This window comes from Sycon ciliatum, chromosome 4 (genome assembly GCF_964019385.1).
Source record: "Sycon ciliatum chromosome 4, ocSycCili1.1, whole genome shotgun sequence".
Taxonomy (NCBI): Eukaryota; Metazoa; Porifera; class Calcarea; order Leucosolenida; family Sycettidae; genus Sycon; species Sycon ciliatum.
Genome location: NC_088646.1, coordinates 30,871,587 through 30,889,103, shown reverse-complemented (window position 1 = coordinate 30,889,103; position 17,517 = coordinate 30,871,587). Strand labels below are relative to the sequence as shown.

Below are 17,517 nucleotides of genomic sequence, written 5' to 3'. Positions count from 1 at the left end.
AGGATAAAAGGGGCAAGGCTATGGTTGGAGGTACTGAGAGATAAACAAGGCACTCCACAATAATAAAATCTTACACATCTTTTGGTGAGTATGAATGATATCCAGTCGAACCTCTTTAGGACGAACACCAAGGGAACGATGGTATTTATTCTGTGAGCTTAACCTATTTTATAACCAGAGAATACAATTATATCTCCAATAGACATACGAATAGATTTCTTCTACAGCGAAAGATTCTAAGCCACACCGACTCATTGACTCGTCTCGTATGAAACAATTGAGTCACTAGAGAGATTCTGCAAAACGAAATGCGTACAAACTTTCGCTCTACATCATGAAGTGCGAAACTTGCAGGGAACGCGAAATGAACTGTCGTAGGAAATTTCGTGAGATCGGGTCATGGCGTACGTGCACTTGGCCCGCGCAAACTACGAAAATGTGCAGAACGCAAAGTTCGTGCAAAAATTCGCACACACTTTCGCAAGGACTGTCGCGAAACTTCGTTCGAATTTTCGTTTTGCAGAACCTCTCTACTGAACCTTTCTTTAGCAACATGACGGCAACTGAAACAGCAACAGAGAAAGTACATGTACTCCACATTCTTACAGGTACTACAAACAGATTGCAGATCGCAATTCTTGCTTTGGCGGCACGAAACTTTATTTGGGGCAGTGCAATCTCGGCGGTACTCACAAATCAAACAGCCCAGACTTGAGTAAACAAATCCAATCATACAAGTACGAGATTTTCACGAGACGAGACTGCACCCATTGGCTTGTTTCGTATGAAACAAACAAGTTACTGAACCTCTCCACAATAGAGATTTCCCCTGATATGCGAATTTATTTTGCAAACTCGGTCAATTGGTACTTGAACCTTTCCCTCCAGATTGGGAACTGCCAACGATAGGATGCCACTGACCAGTGCCTTACTTGTAACGTACCAATGTACAATGAATATGAATATTTCGACAACACATCTAACATAAGCCTTACCGTCAAGAAGTTGAACTCGCGTTCTTCGCACACTGTAGACAAGGGCAAAGAGATAAAAATTGATCTAAATCCGAATAAAATCAGCACACGTTTCCGTAAATGAAAGGTGAACATAAGCACATGAATCGAAGGAAACCGGTCAACTAGTTACTTAGAGATCACCTGTCATCGAGTATTCCGTAAAAGGAGGCCTCGCAGCTCGGCAGCAGAAGAGCAAAATTTAGAAAAGAGATTATGTCAACTTTTCCATTATTAAATTCCGCCCCAAAATCAGCACACTTTTCCTGAATGAAAGAGTCAACACAAGCAGAATCAAAGGCAACTGGTCAACTCACCTGTCATTGAGTAATATTCCGCGAAAGGAGGTCTCAGCAGCGCCGAAACGAAATAAGCCAGGCCAGGAGACGAAATATCCGAAACAGTTCATGCAAGAAGCAGTTCCAAAGAAGGAAGTAAAGTTCCTCGCGCATGCACATCCGAACACGGATCCGCGGACTAGACTGCATGCACTGAACACAATGTCTGCCGTGCACGTGCACAGCACGCGGCTACCACGCGTTGGTAGATCTAATACCGAGCACCTTACGTAGAGCTAGAGACTTACGTAGCTTTTAAAAGTGAAATACCGAGCACCTTACGTAGAAACTTACGTAGCATAGCGATGTCGTTTTTTCTGCCATGTGAACACAATAATAGAAAAGCTGACAGGATCGCTTTTCTAAATGTCACACTTGATGTATCGTGTGTAAGAAATATCGGAAATAAGAATAGAAAGTCCTTTTCCAAACACCCACGCTATAACCGATACCTACTGTATTCGTATCACCTACATGTAGCCGAGACGTGGTCAAATGCCATTTGACACTTGCACACAGTTGCAGCACTCGGAGAACTGGTGCATTTACCTACAATGTCCTTGCCAATGCGTTTTTCCAGGGCTGTGAGTGGCATTCCCGGATGTAGACAGTTACTTTACTCAATGTTTATACATATAAATAGTACACCTACTTTTATGGCCTAAAAAAAACACTTGCTGCAGGTAAGGATGACATGAATTTTGGTACCTTTAGAGACCGACGACCAGGCCAGATTTTTGGTGAGGGCACAACAGAAGACCAAACCTCAACTTCACAGCAACAGTTGACACAATCAAAGTCATTGTGGCCCTGGAAAGGACAGAATAATAATTATTTACAACCAGGTTGCAGATCACCAGCTTGCCTACAGCTCAGTACGAGTACAAGCTGCTATCTGCTGCTAGCATGGCATGCTATGGTCCCTATGCCTATGCCTATGCCTATGCCCAAGAGTACGGGGGGTTATGTACTCTTGCTATGCCTTTGGCATATGGACATGGTCGAGCTTGCTAAATACATGGGAGAAAAGCATTTTTCCTCATTTTTTGAAAAAACATGCAAGCAGCTATGTAGCTGCGGCCCGAGTGGTTTGGGAAGATGTGGTGATGCGATGACAATTTCGCTTTGAAAACTGGGGAGTCTCCTTCATCAGCATTTTGCCTCTCCAGCCATCGTCATGACCTCCCTGCAGGACGTATCGTTCATCCTGGAATCATTTTCTCAGTGGCTGGTGAGGATCGTTTTGGCGCAGCCTTCAGCGGCTTTCGTGCTTAGTTTTCGTGTACACGTACTAGAACATGTACTTGAATGACTGATTCTGTTTCCAACCATTTGATTTCTAGCCTCTTCCTCAGATTCCATGGTACCATTGGATAGTAGAGATCGGCCTGGCTGTATGGATCATCAAATTGCTCTTCTTTTCCAAAAGCTACAATCCTGGGAAAAAGGCTGTCGACCGGCTTACAACTCAGGCAAGTGGCTGCTAGCTGTCTTTTTATCTGTGAATTATGCGTACCGTCTTTCAGCCTGGCTACATACGAAAACTGAAGGGCGCAGGCAATACAGTGTATTATGAGAGAAAACTTGAAAAGACCGGCGCGGAATAATATCTAATTATTTTTCCTAGTTACTGTGAGCAGTCATGGATTACAGGCAGTTGCTATGCAAACATATCACGACAGTAGTGACAAGATCTGAGAGCCAGGTGCGATCACGCAAAGTGACAAACCTTTGAGACCAATATCGGAAGGCAATTAACGGATACCGGTACATGCACAATCGATAGCAGACCAGCCATCAGTGGTGGTGGCGGCAGTGTCGGGACGGCTTCATACCAGTAGAAAGCGGGCAGAATATATATATATAGAGAGAGAGAGAGTGAGAGAGAGAGAAAGAGAGAGAGAGAGAGTGTGTGTGTGTGTGTGTGTGTATGTGTGTGTGTGTGTGTGTGTGTGTGTGTGTGTGTGTGTGTGTGTGTGTGTGTGCGCGTGTGTGTGATGAAAACCCAAAGGCCCTAACATACAAGCCACGGCAGTGCACACCACACATGTGTTAGGCCTTTCTCAAGTAAAAGTTGACCTGTGTGTTCTGATTTGGCATTTTGTAAAGCATTTTCTGGCGTGTGCACATGTTGCTGAACGAAAATGCAACAAGCTGAGCGGAAGCAAACACCGCTACATGCAATAATTTGATGTATTGATCTGAATACGCAAGTGCGTGAGTTTAATCCCTTCGAGTGCATCTTATCATGAAACATGCTAGTACAGCTTGAGTTGTAGAAAAGAAAAGGACCAAGGAACTACAAGTTACGCTGTAATGTCCACTGACACCACCAGTTACTTGACAATCATTACATTATGGCGTAACTTGAAGTTCCTTGGTCCTTTTCTTTTCTATAAATTTATCCTTGGCTCTCCGTCCGAGCTCGAGTTGTGTGACTTTTTGATCCGAGTACGCAGCTGCGCACGCTCACATTCACGCCGAGTGCATGACATACAGTTGGTGGATGTAGGTGGTCTGGATCAGACCACCAGTGATTGGGAGGGCTGGAAGAGGCGCAGCTCCACACATATGTACCAGGCGTGGCTGGCCTATGCTTGCCAAGCGTTCATTGCTATGAGAAAGCTAAGACCATTTCGATGAGCAGGTGACAAAGCAGGGCTGGGAGAGTCGAGTTCTAGCTGTGCAAACAGCAGGGTCACCAGCATTGGGTTTTAGCATCAAACCCAAGGTCTGAAGGATGAAAAACACGATAGCTTTGTTTTATTTTTGGTAGCTTTTCTCATCAATCCTAAACACGTTAGGTGATGCGGCCGTGAATGCGGCTTTTTTTCTTCTTTTTTTCTCATCAATCTAATTCAGGGGTGTAGCTGGTCCCCCTTTTAGGGGGGTTCACGGCCGCATATGTGTAGGATGGCTGGTGAATGTCATTCATGGTCATTATGTGCATGCTGAACCTAGGTCGAAATCTTGAGGGAAAGGGGGGCGGGGGGGGGGTACGTGCCCCATGCGGGCTACGTGCCTAAATCTCTTGCATCAGGTGTGGAGGAAAGCTTCCTTAGTCCCCCTTCCGGTAATATAATGTTACCGAGTGGTATGTTATTGGACTTTTTTTTCAATCTTGGTTTGCAATGTGCAGTTTCGAGATATGAAAACAACGTTGACTTAATAGTCTGATTACTCCTTACAACTTCATTGTGTGTTGATTCTCATTTGCAGGAGGAGGATGAGCTGATAGATGAGTGGAATCCAGAACCGCTGGTGCCGGATGCAGATGACAGCGATGATGAAGAGGTTGAATTCCGCAGCGTGACCAGGTTAGCAGTTGTGTTACATACTGCAGTGGCATTGGCGGATGGTGCAGAAATCTGCATCATATTGCTGAGAAAGAGAAGCAAACTACATAGGCAGTAGGAAGGCTCGTCGTGGCCGTTTTTATCCTAGAACATGTGTTTGAGGGAAGGGGGGTTATTCCATATCTCCCTGCCATGCTCATCCGTTGCAACTGTCGTGCTTATCTGAGTGCATGAACACTTTGGTGAACGTTACTGGTGTCTTGACTTTCATATATTTGCTGTTTGCAGCAAGCCAGGCGGGCATATCGTGGTGGATGGGCATGAGTGCATCAACTTGGCATCTCTCAACTTTCTGGGAATGCTGGAGCGACCACAAGTGACTGTAAGTGTCTATGAATGCCTCGGTTTTCACAAAGTTACAACACATGTGTGCAACGTTCAAGTAATAGGCGATGTGGAGAAAAGAGCTTTATTGCAGCAATCCATAGAATTTAGCAATGTCGACATTTATTAAACGTAGTAACGATAATAATATTAAAAACTCGGATGTCGAGCCAATAGTAATATGTAAAGAGAAAAAGGACCTATAAGTTGCTAGTTATGACCAACAGTCCACCAAGGTAACAAGATCATATACAGTCAGATAGTGGGACAATACGGCACACAATTGACAAGGATATTGAGACATTCGACGACCTGACACCTAGCTCCAACACATCGAGTTGTAGTTAGACCGGTTTGTCCTATGGTCTTACTACTTTTAGTCCCGTCATTATCATCCTGTAATGTTCAACATTCTTTGTTGCCAAGGGACATAACTCGTGCACATCTTCGTGGCGCATCCCTTCCCCTCATTGGACCTTTCCGCACCTGAGCCTTCTAAATTGGAAGGTTGTTGGTTTGCGTTTCGTAGATGTGTTGGAGCTAGGTATCAGGTCGTCGAATGTCTCATAACTAGTAACTTTATAGATAATAATTAACGCAATAAATAGAGTAAGCTGCGCACTCAGTACAAACACCATTAGAGAGGTTAAGATGCACGTTATTTCCGACGTGACGCGAAAGTTCAGCTCGCGTTATTTGGCTCGCGCGTCGAAAATCAACACGAGTGACTTGCAGGTCACGTCGAAATTCGGAGTTTTACGCCAAATTTGACGTGAAATTGCGAGTCACGTTGGAAATAACGTGCATCTTAATCTCTCTATTAGCAAATCTTGTTTTCATGTATAATTAATTGTTCCTTGAACGTTTTCGTGGCCATCTCTTCAGAAGGATTATTGTGTTTGTACTGAGTGCGCAGCTTACTCTCTTTATTGTCTTAATTACATTTCTATCTCCATGTAAGCTTTTTTATTATAATATTGTGACTCCCCTGTTCTTCTTTTTCTTCTCTCAATGTTCTCTCTTCTCTAGGAGAAAGCCATTTCTTCTCTAAGAAAGTATGGCGTTGGCTCTTGTGGGCCGCGTGGATTTTATGGCACCATTGGTAGGTTTTCTCTCGCCCCTTGCTCTGCTATGCTGTGCAGTTGTGCTGTTGTTAATCTTTGATTCTTAGAGCTGCACATGATGTGGCCTTTTAAATGTATTTAGCTTGATGCCTCTCTTTCTCTCTGTCATGCTCTTGGTGTTGATTGCGGCTATGTCTTTGTCAATTGTGCCTATTGGTTGCTGGCAGACGTGCATTTGGATCTCGAGAAGCGCCTATCGCAGTTCATGGGCACGGAAGAATCTATTCTCTACTCGTATGGCTTCACAACTATGTCAACTGCCCTGCCTGCCTACGCTAAGAAGGGAGATGTGATATTCTGGTAAGTGTTTGTTGAGATACAGAATCACTTGGACCTACCTGTCTCTGTGGCTCAATGCACAGGTAGTTGTTGAGTTTCACATATATTTACTACAGTGTAGTATCTTCAAGAGTAGAGTTTTGAGTATCCATGATGTAAGTGTTGAATACCATTCCCGCTCGGCAGAATAGTGGTTAGCTACCGTGGAGCAGTATGGACATGTTATGTAAAACGCTTGTGTGGAATGTATCAGTGCACACACATTAATTACAGCCAAAGTTCTGAGAGTCTGATTTGTCCTTACTTGTTTGTGCGTGATCTGTAGTGATGAAGGGTCGTACATGATTTGTCCTTACTTGTTTGTGCGTGGTCTGTAGTGATGAAGGATCGTACATGATTTGTCCTTACTTGTTTGTGCATGGTCTGTAGTAATGAAGGGTCGTACATGATTTGTCCTTACTTATTTGTGCATGGTCTGTAGTGATGAAGTGTCGTACATGATTTGTCCTTAATTGTTTGTGCATGGTCTGTAGTGATGAAGTGTCGTACATGTTTTGTCCTGACTTGTGTGTGCATGGTCTGTAGTGATGAAGGGTCGTACATGTTTTGTCCTGACTTGTGTGTGCATGGTCTGTAGTGATGAAGGGTCGTACATGCCCATCCAGAAGGGCCTGATTGCATCGCGGAGCAAAGTATACTTCTACAAGCACAACGACATGGAGGATTTGGAGCGGCAGCTGGAGGTGCAGGCTGAAATTGATGCCAAGAACCCGGCAAAGGCCAAGGTCACGCGCCGCTTCCTTGCCACTGAGGGTGTGTTCTTCAACTACGGCGACATATGTCCTCTTCCCAAGTTGGTCAGTTGTGCTAGTACTGTAACTTTGTGATGATTGGCTTTGGTGTTCACATGTTCGTGTTGGACATGTGGTAGGGCTCTCTGTAGGGTTTACAGTCTGAGAAAGCGAGCAAGTGAATCAGGGTTTGTGGGTTAGTGAGATTGATTACACTTGGATCTGGGCATACTTTGATTTTGCTGAGCTGGCTGACAAGAAGTTTAAAAACAAACAAACGTAAAGGCGACGTGGAGACAATAATCTTAAAAAATAGTGCAATGAATAAAACTATGCGCTCACTCATGTTATGAGTGCCTGTATAGTTTTATTCATGTGATATTATCTCAATGATAGCAAGGGATAAATTGCTTCAGAAGGTTTTCTCGTCACAATTATCAATGGAAACTCGTGACTGAAGATAATATCAAAATAGCAATACTATTTATACATTTTGGAGTGACAAAAACAAGGATACGAGTTAGAAAGTATCACATAATTGATAAGAGTGTACTGTAAGACATGTATATATAACGAGGAAGCAAATCTAACGTTTTACGGATGACATTTCTTCGTTATAATAAGATCCGTTGAGGCCGTACAGGTTCATATATGTTGTGTGTGGATATGCCGAAATACTGCAAGATCGTTAATATATCTTCTCGTTAACCTATGAATATTGCACAATCGTTAAATTTGCAACTCGTTATAATAACATGTCTTACAGTAATACACTGGTAAGTGATCAATAGTATTAAATACACAGGTGAGAATATGAAAACGTTCTGGAACACGTTATCTGTTGCTATGATTGTGATATGAGTGCGCATGTAGTTTTATTCCTTGCATTATTAAAATGTAAAAGTAAGAGGGTTTACAGGCCTCCTGTTTCAATGAGCTTGGCATAGTGAGCAGAAGTAGACAGTCGTAAACATAATGACCACGGTCCTGCGATATCACTTTTACCTATCTACTTCGAAGCAAAACAGAAAGGCTTCAGGGTGTGTAATAGAGTGCTTGATGCCCAAGGGTAGAGCTACTTACAACACGAAGAGGAGGAGGATTCTGGTGTCTGATGCTTGCCTACTTGTGCGTGAAGCTCAGAGTCACAACGCACTCTTCTTCCTCTTCTTGTTGTACAGTCAACTTTGCGTATAACGACACTCGGCGGGGCATCAGAAAAGTGTCCTTATTTGCGAAGTGTTGTTATACCCGAAGTCTCATTATGTATTACAGTTAGATGGGACTTTGCTCTGGGCATGGAAAGGTAAAACTGGAGTTTAGGTACTTGTGTATCTACTGAAAAAGGATGAGCTACTTCTGGACAGCCCGGCATCGGCTGGCCTGTCAAACTGCACGGATAAGCCCTGTGACCATTGATTTGACTGTCTCGGCCAGCACTCTATAATAAATTATGGTACGGTATCTGTGCACCGTATGTGCCGGATACGGTGTGGATATGGAGATTACATGTTAGCCATCTGGCTGGTTTTAACGGTCATTGTTTTCGCCAGGTTTTGCAGGTTTTTCGGTTAGATAGATTTCGGTAGATCTTCCAGGTTTCGTGATATTTTCGAAACTTTACTTCAAAATTGATGGATTTTTTTCTGTAAAAATTCCCGATATTTTGCTTAGAGAATTACCGGCAAACTTTGCCTACAAGTCATGATTCAGGCTGTTTTCCCTAGGAAAGGTAGCGAGTATTTTGAAGTACACTGTAAACTAAGTACTTGGGCTATTTTGAAGTATTTTCTCTTCTTCTTTCGATTACAATGATTCTTGCTTTTAGTTGCACTAAGTTTTAGATTGCTCAGGAGAACAAGCGAAGAAAAGACTTTGTGACTTGGTTTTACCATTCTTCATCAATCTCAAAGTAACCCCAAATCTATTAAAAGCAAAGATCATGCTCTTCCCGCGACTGCCGGAATTCCCAACTAACTTCCCGCGGCCAATCGCCGGTTATTTTACAAAAAGGATGTCCATCCATTCCCGTGGGAACTCATGCACCAGCACACCCAAAACAGAACACCTCTTCTACAAAATTTATTTTAACATTTTGGGAAAGCGGAACTGAAAATAGATGTGGTCACTGGTCAAGCGGATGGCACAGGGTATGATTGTCGAATGCAATGCACCATGCATTCGAAGTACCGATCCTGGTGCTCCTTGAACCGCTCACGCCACATAAATTCCACCAAGTATGTGGGAAATAAGGTGTCAGATGTTCCGAACATGCGTTTCAGCTGCCGCTTTGCTCTCATCCACATATTCTCCACGTTGTTGGTATGGACATCGCGGTCATTGGGGTTCACGAAGTTAGCTTCATGAATCACAACATCATGTTGAAAGATGCCCCCATGTATCGTCGAGAGATTGGCATATGCAGCCCATCCATCCGACATGATGCGTGTCCCGGGGAGGAGCCACTGAGCTATTAGGGCAGTCAGTGTTGCTGCCGTGCGATCAGGAACAACTTGCATGATGCAAGTTCCGGTGTCCCTTTCGATTGCACCAAAGACCCAGTGGCCATCTCTCCATTGACCGCGATGGTACTTCCGGTGAAAGTATTTTGACTCATCAATTTCCACCACCCGAGGCTTGCCTTCATCATCGAAGCCTCCGAGATGGTATGGGTTATTGGTGAGGTACTCACCTGCCACGTCTCGAAGAAAATTATACCAATCAAGGAGTGGCTTCTCCGTCACCTTGTAACACCTTGTAATTTCCTTCTGCGGCTCTTGCTTGGCCCAGAAGACGATGATCTTCATCAATAAATCAAGAGGCAAATGGCTCCGTTGGAAGAATGAGCCAACACGAACGCTCTTGACGTAGCTGTCACGTTGGCATCGCCAACGATATCCATCAATGCCTCCGTTATACACTGAAAAGGTACAGCGTTGATTGCACGTTGGACACACATGAACGTTAGCAATCAAGCCATAACGTGCCACTAGCTCGATTCCACGCCCCTGACAGAACTCGATGATGATGGTGTCAAGGAATACTATCCCCTCGAGCATACCGTTGTAATCCAATACTTCCTCAGGTGGAATAATAAATTTACGGGGAGCGGCCATTTTCAATACTGAAGGGAACGTTGAAGTGTTTCAGTTTTGCGGTTAATCAAGAGAAACGAATGAGAAACAATTGAAACTGCTCAGAGTCAACGCAAGTTGCACAGGCTGTTGGGGCCGACAATCGTTCTTATAAGGAGCTGAAGAACCCCTCGGAATCATGGAATCTCCATATCCGTTACGTACATGTACATGATTGTATACAGTCATGTACAAGGTGTTAGATACATATCTAAACCTTGTTCTAGTTTACACATGTTGAATTATTGTTGTATTGTTATTGTTGTTGCTTTGTTTGTTTCACTCTGTTAAACCAACAACATGACTGTACATGTACACGGTATGGATATGGAGATTCCATGAGACAGGCCAGAGAGTCGTAAAATACCGGGTATTTTACGACTCCCTTAGTCAGGCCGCAGGGTTTTCCTCATACGGTGCATAGTAGGCCTCGCCCAAATATGCTAAAAAAAGAGCATATTATGCTCGTCGCATATCAGGGAAAACGTCCATAATATGCCAAAGGCTTAGCAAGATATGCAAAAAGATATGCCAAAATATGCCAAAATATGCTCGACATAAGCAGAAAGTGTAGATCATTTCAGTAAAATTACAACCTTGGAATATTCATTGGCTTCACGGCTATCATGCTTATGGTGCAAATCAAAACACATGCGGAATAGTATGGCTGGGGTGTGTCCCCAGCAACCGTAATGATAGTGTTCATCCATGGGGGAATGTAGCAAACGCCTCAACCATTCCAAATTCATTCATAAAAGGCATTTCTGAACGCATTTTGTCCATAATATGAATGACTTTTCCTCATTTTCTTCAGAATATTTGAATTATATGCTGGCTTCATTCCAATATTCCCTTTGTCGCTCAATATGCCATATATGAACTGTGTCACAAAATATGCGGAAATATGCGCAAGCATATTTGGTCGAGGACTTGTGCATAGCCATACGTCATGTATTCTAGCAATTCAAAAATATCCAGCAAATTTATTTTGGAGGAAAATCTCTGTGCATGTAACCATGCATCGGGTGACCACTTGACCACTTCCGGCGAATATATATTATATAAATTGTTATACACACTAGTCAGAACAACAGATGGCTTGATCAGTCACTGGCATGACACTTTAAGTTGTGACTGACCACCCATCTGTTGTTCTGACTAGTGTGTCACGGCTCTACCTTCCCGGTATCGAGCTCTCTTGGATTTCCGCTGGAATTCACAACAGTATAATTTTTTATATATATAAATATTTATTACAACATCTCAAGACTCGGTGGAAACACCGGCCAATGTTAAGAGTGGGTGATTGCCAACCAAGGCGATAAATAAAAATAAGGGGAGGGAAAAAGAAAGAGTAGCAAAATGAACAGCAACAACAACTCCGTAAAGAAAGATAATGTCAAATAAAAACAGTGAAAAACACAGAGACGCAAAGGACATGTGGATAATGAGCGAACACGACTTTATAAACATGAAATTCACATTCAAATTCAAATTTGGAAATAAATCCGAAAAAAAACATATAAAATGCCAAAATTCAGAGTAAACCAGGCGAAAATAACGGCCGTTAAATCCAGCCAGATGGCTCCGGCGTACATGTATGGAATCTCCATATCCACACCGTATCCGGCACATACGGTGCACAGATACCGTAGCACATAGAGTGCTGGCCGAGACAGTCAAATCAATGGTCACAGGGCTTATCCGTGCAGTTTGACAGGCCAGCCGATGCCCGGCTGTCCAGAAGTAGCTCATCCTTTTTCAGTAGATACACAAGTACCCAAACTCCAGTTTTACCCATGGAAATTCTGTCGTTGTTCGCGAATTGTCGTTATACCCGCAGTCGTTATTAGCGAAGTTGACTGTATCTACTTTGAAGTAGGTGGCCGAGTGTGTAGTATTTAAAAAAATTAGAGAAAGTCTTCAACGTGCAGAAAAAGGTTGTTCGTGCTGTGCTTGGCCTCTGTACGATCTGTGCTTTCTTCTTTCAATGCATGTACTTGAAGTACTAGTTTTCTGTGTCTGTGCCTGACTGTGCAGGTTCAGCTGAAGAAAAAGTATAAGTTTAGAATATTCCTCGACGAGAGCATCTCGATCGGCACACTGGGAACGACTGGCCGCGGTGTTACTGAATACTGGGATGTGCCGGTGAGTAGCGCAACTCTGCATTGATCTTCTTATCCCTCTCGTTCTCGCGCCTACTGTACTGTAGTTGCTGGCTCTTTCAGTGGCTGCTTCACATACTGTAAAACATGCAATTTTCGGTGTAACTTTAATTTCGGTGATTTCGGTAGAGAAACCAGGCACCTACATTTAAACTACGCCTAAAAGGCACTAGAGTATGCACTGTATGTGAAGGGAATGCTGGTCACCTAATTCTAAATTACACCTAAAACCTGGCAGGTCCCTGGCACCGAAATTTTAATGCACCTAAAATTACATGTTTTACAGTAGTTATAGTTTGCTATTTGTTGCTGGTGGTAGCAGATAATCATTGTGTTTGGTCCTGATATCCTCTCTGCTTTACTCTCTCTCTAGGTATCTGATGTGGACTGCATCTGTGGCACTCTGGAATATGGATTTGCGTCCGTCGGTGGTTTTGCTACCGGCACACATTTCGTCGTCAATCATCAGGTACGTATAATGTAGAGACTGCTGCGCACTGTGCTCTGTTCAGCACTGTCCAGTCCAATACAATGTACAATGATCAATGCTCGGAATTGAGAGGTGCTGTCTGATCATGGGTGTGTACTTCAGAGTACAGCCGTATTGTCTCTATTGTGTGCGCGGGACATCTTGTTACACATGAAACTTACTCTTGGTACTTATCACATATCTGTCCATTATTGTGTGACACAGTGTCCGTACTTCAAGTATTATACACAGTTGCAATTCCCATAATTAGCTTGTGCATGTGCGAGCGCGATTGGATCATTTCACCCGATCTGTGATTGCTGTTGTTTGCGTGTTCTCGTCGCCTGCAGCGCCTTTCAGCGCAAGGTTACTGCTTTTCAGCATCTCTGCCACCCATGCTTGCTGCCGCTGCAATGGAGGGTCTGGATATCTTGGATCAAAACCCAAGTGAGTCCATGCACAGGGATCGGTTTGTCAACCAGAACACAATGGGAGACTTCTGGCATTGGGCTTCAAGTAGCTCCCGTTATGGTCATGCTTCCATGTGCACCTGTATAGTCCGGTACAGTGACTGCCTTTGCATCTATCTATCTCTCAATGGTATACGGTAAAACGGGTAACTATTGCGACGTAAAACTGTTTGCGAAGTTTGCGAGAGGCCCCAGAACCGCAAACTTTGAATAACGCAAACTCGCGCCATGTAAAGTTCAGTGCAAGGACTGACTCGACTCATATGTATTCAATCGCAAACATTAAACAGCGCAAACCAGTCTCAATTTGTAAAACGCAAACATTTATTGTCGCAAACGTTGCCCGTTTTACAGTAATACTACTTTTGTTGTTCCCTTTTCTATCTTTCTTTCTTTCAGAATTATTAGAAGACCTGTCGAGTAAGATTGCTCAACTGCACGACGCTTTGAAGGGGTAAGCGCGTTCATCTACTAATATCACCCTCCTTGCTTATCTGCTTATGGAGGGCTGATGGCCTATCTGTACTGGAAGAGCTGCACTAAGAGCTTTGCAGTAGTGATCGGATCTCGTTTCAATCAGTATTTGGCCAGTCTGAATGCAGTTGAGCATCTGCACTTACATAGATCCTTAGCTTTAATAATGTGTTCAATTTAGGGTACTAGTAGACCCAGGTGCTCGAAGTCCGTACATGGTATCCTAAGTTCGTACGCCCATAATTTCATGTTCTGTTATTGTATTCGACTCAAATATTTTATGGAGGGGACAGTGTGGTATGTTCTCCTCGCGTACCAATTTTCAGGGATCTACGATAAGCAGAAGTCCTATACCACGCGAGTGGGTTTTCGAGTGTCCATACGAAATACAAATTGGGTTACATTTCATGCAAAAATCAACTTTGCCAAGACCGATTTCGAACGGACACAGCGTCAAACAGACCTTCACTCAATCATCAAGAGCCAGCTTAGAGCTGACAATGGCCAGAGGAGAAGAATTTACAGAGAACTACCAATCCTTGCAGAAAGGTTGACACTCCTGGCATCTCCACCACTGTTTTCCCGCGGTTTTCACAGCGCAGCTGCTTCTTCTCTGAGCCGACTAAAAACAGCTTGCATTTCGGCAACAAACTACGCTTTTGCAAGAAATACTGGTGGAGGCACATGCCAAACATATCCCTTCGGTGCTTTCGTCGTAACCGAGGGATTGCAAGTTAGCAATTAGCAGAAATATGTGTGTATTTCGAGTCACCTCTGATCAGTACGGACTTAGAGTACCCTCTGCGACACCAACATTTGATATGAAAAATCAGCGAACTCCAGAGAAACAGATCGGATCGAAAGATGGCCTGGTTCAATCGAGCCTGGCCTCAGAACAAACTTGGACAAGATACCTTCCATCCACGAGCAGGATTCTGGCAAGTGATCATTGCTAGTGTGAGTTTCAGCTCAGCAAACACACACTGTAAAAGTGTACGGACTTCGAGCACCTGGGTCTACTCTCTACGGAAATCTCTTTGTGCATGAACATGCTACAGTGTAGCATCATGGGTTTGCTTAAATCATGACACACACTGTGACAAGGAACTCACTTCCACGTTTGCCGTGACTACTTCATGACTACATATTGACAGTCATGGCGCTGTCTCATGTGAAGTCATGAGCTGTGACCGGATGAGCTCCCATCTTTGACTAGTGACTGATACCCCTTGTGTGTATTGTGCTGTCTTCTGTGAACACTGTCACTGTTCAGTTTGAACGGCATGACTGTGTGTGGGAGCCGGCTCTGCCCGGTGGTACATTTGAGGCTGAAAGAGTCGACTGGGTCGCGGAAAGACGACGTCAGACTACTCCAAACTTTCTCTGACCAGGTGAGTCCAAGGGCTTGTTCACACTTTAGCAGGTAAATTATCCCTTGGTGGAATTGTCGAGTTCTGCGACAGTGCAACAATCTCTCCTCCTCTTCTCCGCCATGCGCTCTCAGCCGACACATTGGTGTGTGTAATGGCTACTGCTGAGAGTGCATGGAGGAGAAGAGGAGGAGAGATTGTTGCATTATTGAACAGTCGAATGGTACCGTTCACAACTTCATTGATATTCTGCAATAGTAGTAAGAGAATCTGCAGTTCATTTATCCAAAACAACTGGCACCCTAACTTGTTGGCGTCTCGCACGTGTAGTCCTAATTCAGCCATTAAAACGAGCTTTCGAAAGCCAGCGGGACATTTCTGTCTGATTGGACTGTAGGTGATGTTGCTAAACCATGCTGGTCAGAAAGGCGAGTGGTGTGTTTTGTTTTTTATCATTTTTCTCTTTTTAGTTTTTACGTGCATGTCGATTTTAGAGTCAGCCTATGAATACCGCCGTTGCTATGCTCCTTGTATGCTGTTGGTCCCGCACTGCATAGAGTCATGTGGTGTACATATCATGGTGATAGAGTCGTGTTACTATTACTAAGCCCGCTGTTGCGTCCTGTAGGTGTCCATGGGGCTTGTACTGACCTGCATGTGTGTGTGTGTCTGTCTGTGTGTCTGTCTGTGTGTCTGTCTGTGCATGTGTCTGTGTGTGGTGTGTATTGTTTTGTTGCATAGGCCATGAAGAAAGGTGTTGCCATTGTCCAGGCAAAGTACTTGGATCATGAAGAAGCATTCTTACCACCACCCAGGTATGGAGCAGTTGTAATGATACATTCTCTGTGTAGCTATACAAGTTCTGGGAGTACGAATCACGGTCATATTTCATTTACTAACAGGTCAATTTATCTTGCTCTTTTTTGTTGCTCCCCTTTCCTTGATATTGTTTTAATGTCATCTGTTTGGTTGTGTGTGTGTTCAAACTCTGTGCATTTGTATTTGATTCAGTATCCGACTGAGCGTGAATATCGCCCTGTCGATGGAAGAGCTGAAGCAGGCTGCCTCTGTTATTCACTCCGTCGCCCGTGACATCATGAAAGGCAGATAGCGTGCGTCTCTTCGTACTAGTACTAGTGCCCTGTATTTAAAGTCAGTGTGTTTGCCGTCGAATAATCACTGCTCTAGTTTCTCAGACGTGTACATAATTTTCTAGGGGACGTTTTTTTCTTCTTTTTTTCTAGTACCAACTTGCTCCAAAGGTTTCTATGTTCCGTAGCATACCAGTAGCAGTACCTGTAGTTGATTGTATGGCGACTAATAGCGAAGTCTGCTATTACGCGTGTTTTATCAGATACGAGTCACCACATGCCCTAGGAATGGCGGCAATCATGTAGTTTGCCGTATGCTATGCGCTGCTTAATCGCTGTTTTAGACGTGCTCTTTTTTTAATTAATAGCTTCTTGATGCCTCTCATATATTACCGTTAGGTGTGTCTATTTTTAGTCGCTTACCATATTAGTGCAATGAGACAGCACCGATCCGTCTTTGAAAAAATACGAATATTTTTAGTAGTTTTATCGCGCTCACATTCACTAGTGCTGTCCACTGTAGTACACTGTAGTCCAAGCTGTTCGAAACCAATGTACATGATGGAACATAGCAATGTGTGAAGCAGTCAGCCCAACTGCCATCGCTACTGTTCAGAATTTTATCTTCTTGGTTTGGCAGGAGAAACGTGTATATTTATAGTGCTAATCAATGAAATCCGATCCAACGAGTGAATGCCATGCACGCTGGGCGCTGTGCAGCCCTAGACCTGCAAACACTGGGATGGTGAACTGGTGCCTGGTGCAAACTTGATTTACACGATCGAATTTCATTGAGCACCACCGCATATCTGTTGTGCACTGCATTCTCCGACCCTCCCAGCCTGGAAGGTCGAGGTTATAATTACCAGTATGCGATTACGTCATCGTTCGAGGTGTTTTGTACAATCGCGAAACTTTGGCATCATGTACTGGTTTGCCACTCTGTAGAAGTCAATGCATGTGGGTCAGGCATTGCCATAACAACCCTGTCCAACGCAAACCTCACGATGGCGACCCAAATGCCTCGTCCTAAACAGCATCGCCTCCATGCAAACGTCAAGGAAAGAGTTTCCCTCGCCACCCATATTATTACGATTATGGCCATAGTTATCTGGTAAA

General features: G+C 43.8%; 1 protein-coding gene across 1 annotated transcript; it reads left to right on the top strand.

The window, feature by feature from the left end:
* The first annotated feature begins 2,394 nt into the window (after positions 1–2,394).
* On the top strand, positions 2,395–17,079 carry LOC135815585 (serine palmitoyltransferase 1-like). Its single transcript, XM_065328901.1, has 14 exons — positions 2,395–2,582; positions 2,695–2,823; positions 4,571–4,668; positions 4,936–5,029; positions 6,061–6,133; positions 6,323–6,455; positions 7,072–7,291; positions 12,400–12,507; positions 12,898–12,993; positions 13,344–13,440; positions 13,863–13,917; positions 15,211–15,328; positions 16,049–16,122; positions 16,319–17,079. Exons 1-14 carry the CDS (start codon positions 2,529–2,531, stop codon positions 16,416–16,418), a joined length of 1,449 nt encoding a protein of 482 aa, XP_065184973.1. The 5' UTR covers positions 2,395–2,528; the 3' UTR covers positions 16,419–17,079.
* The last annotated feature ends 438 nt before the right edge of the window (positions 17,080–17,517 follow it).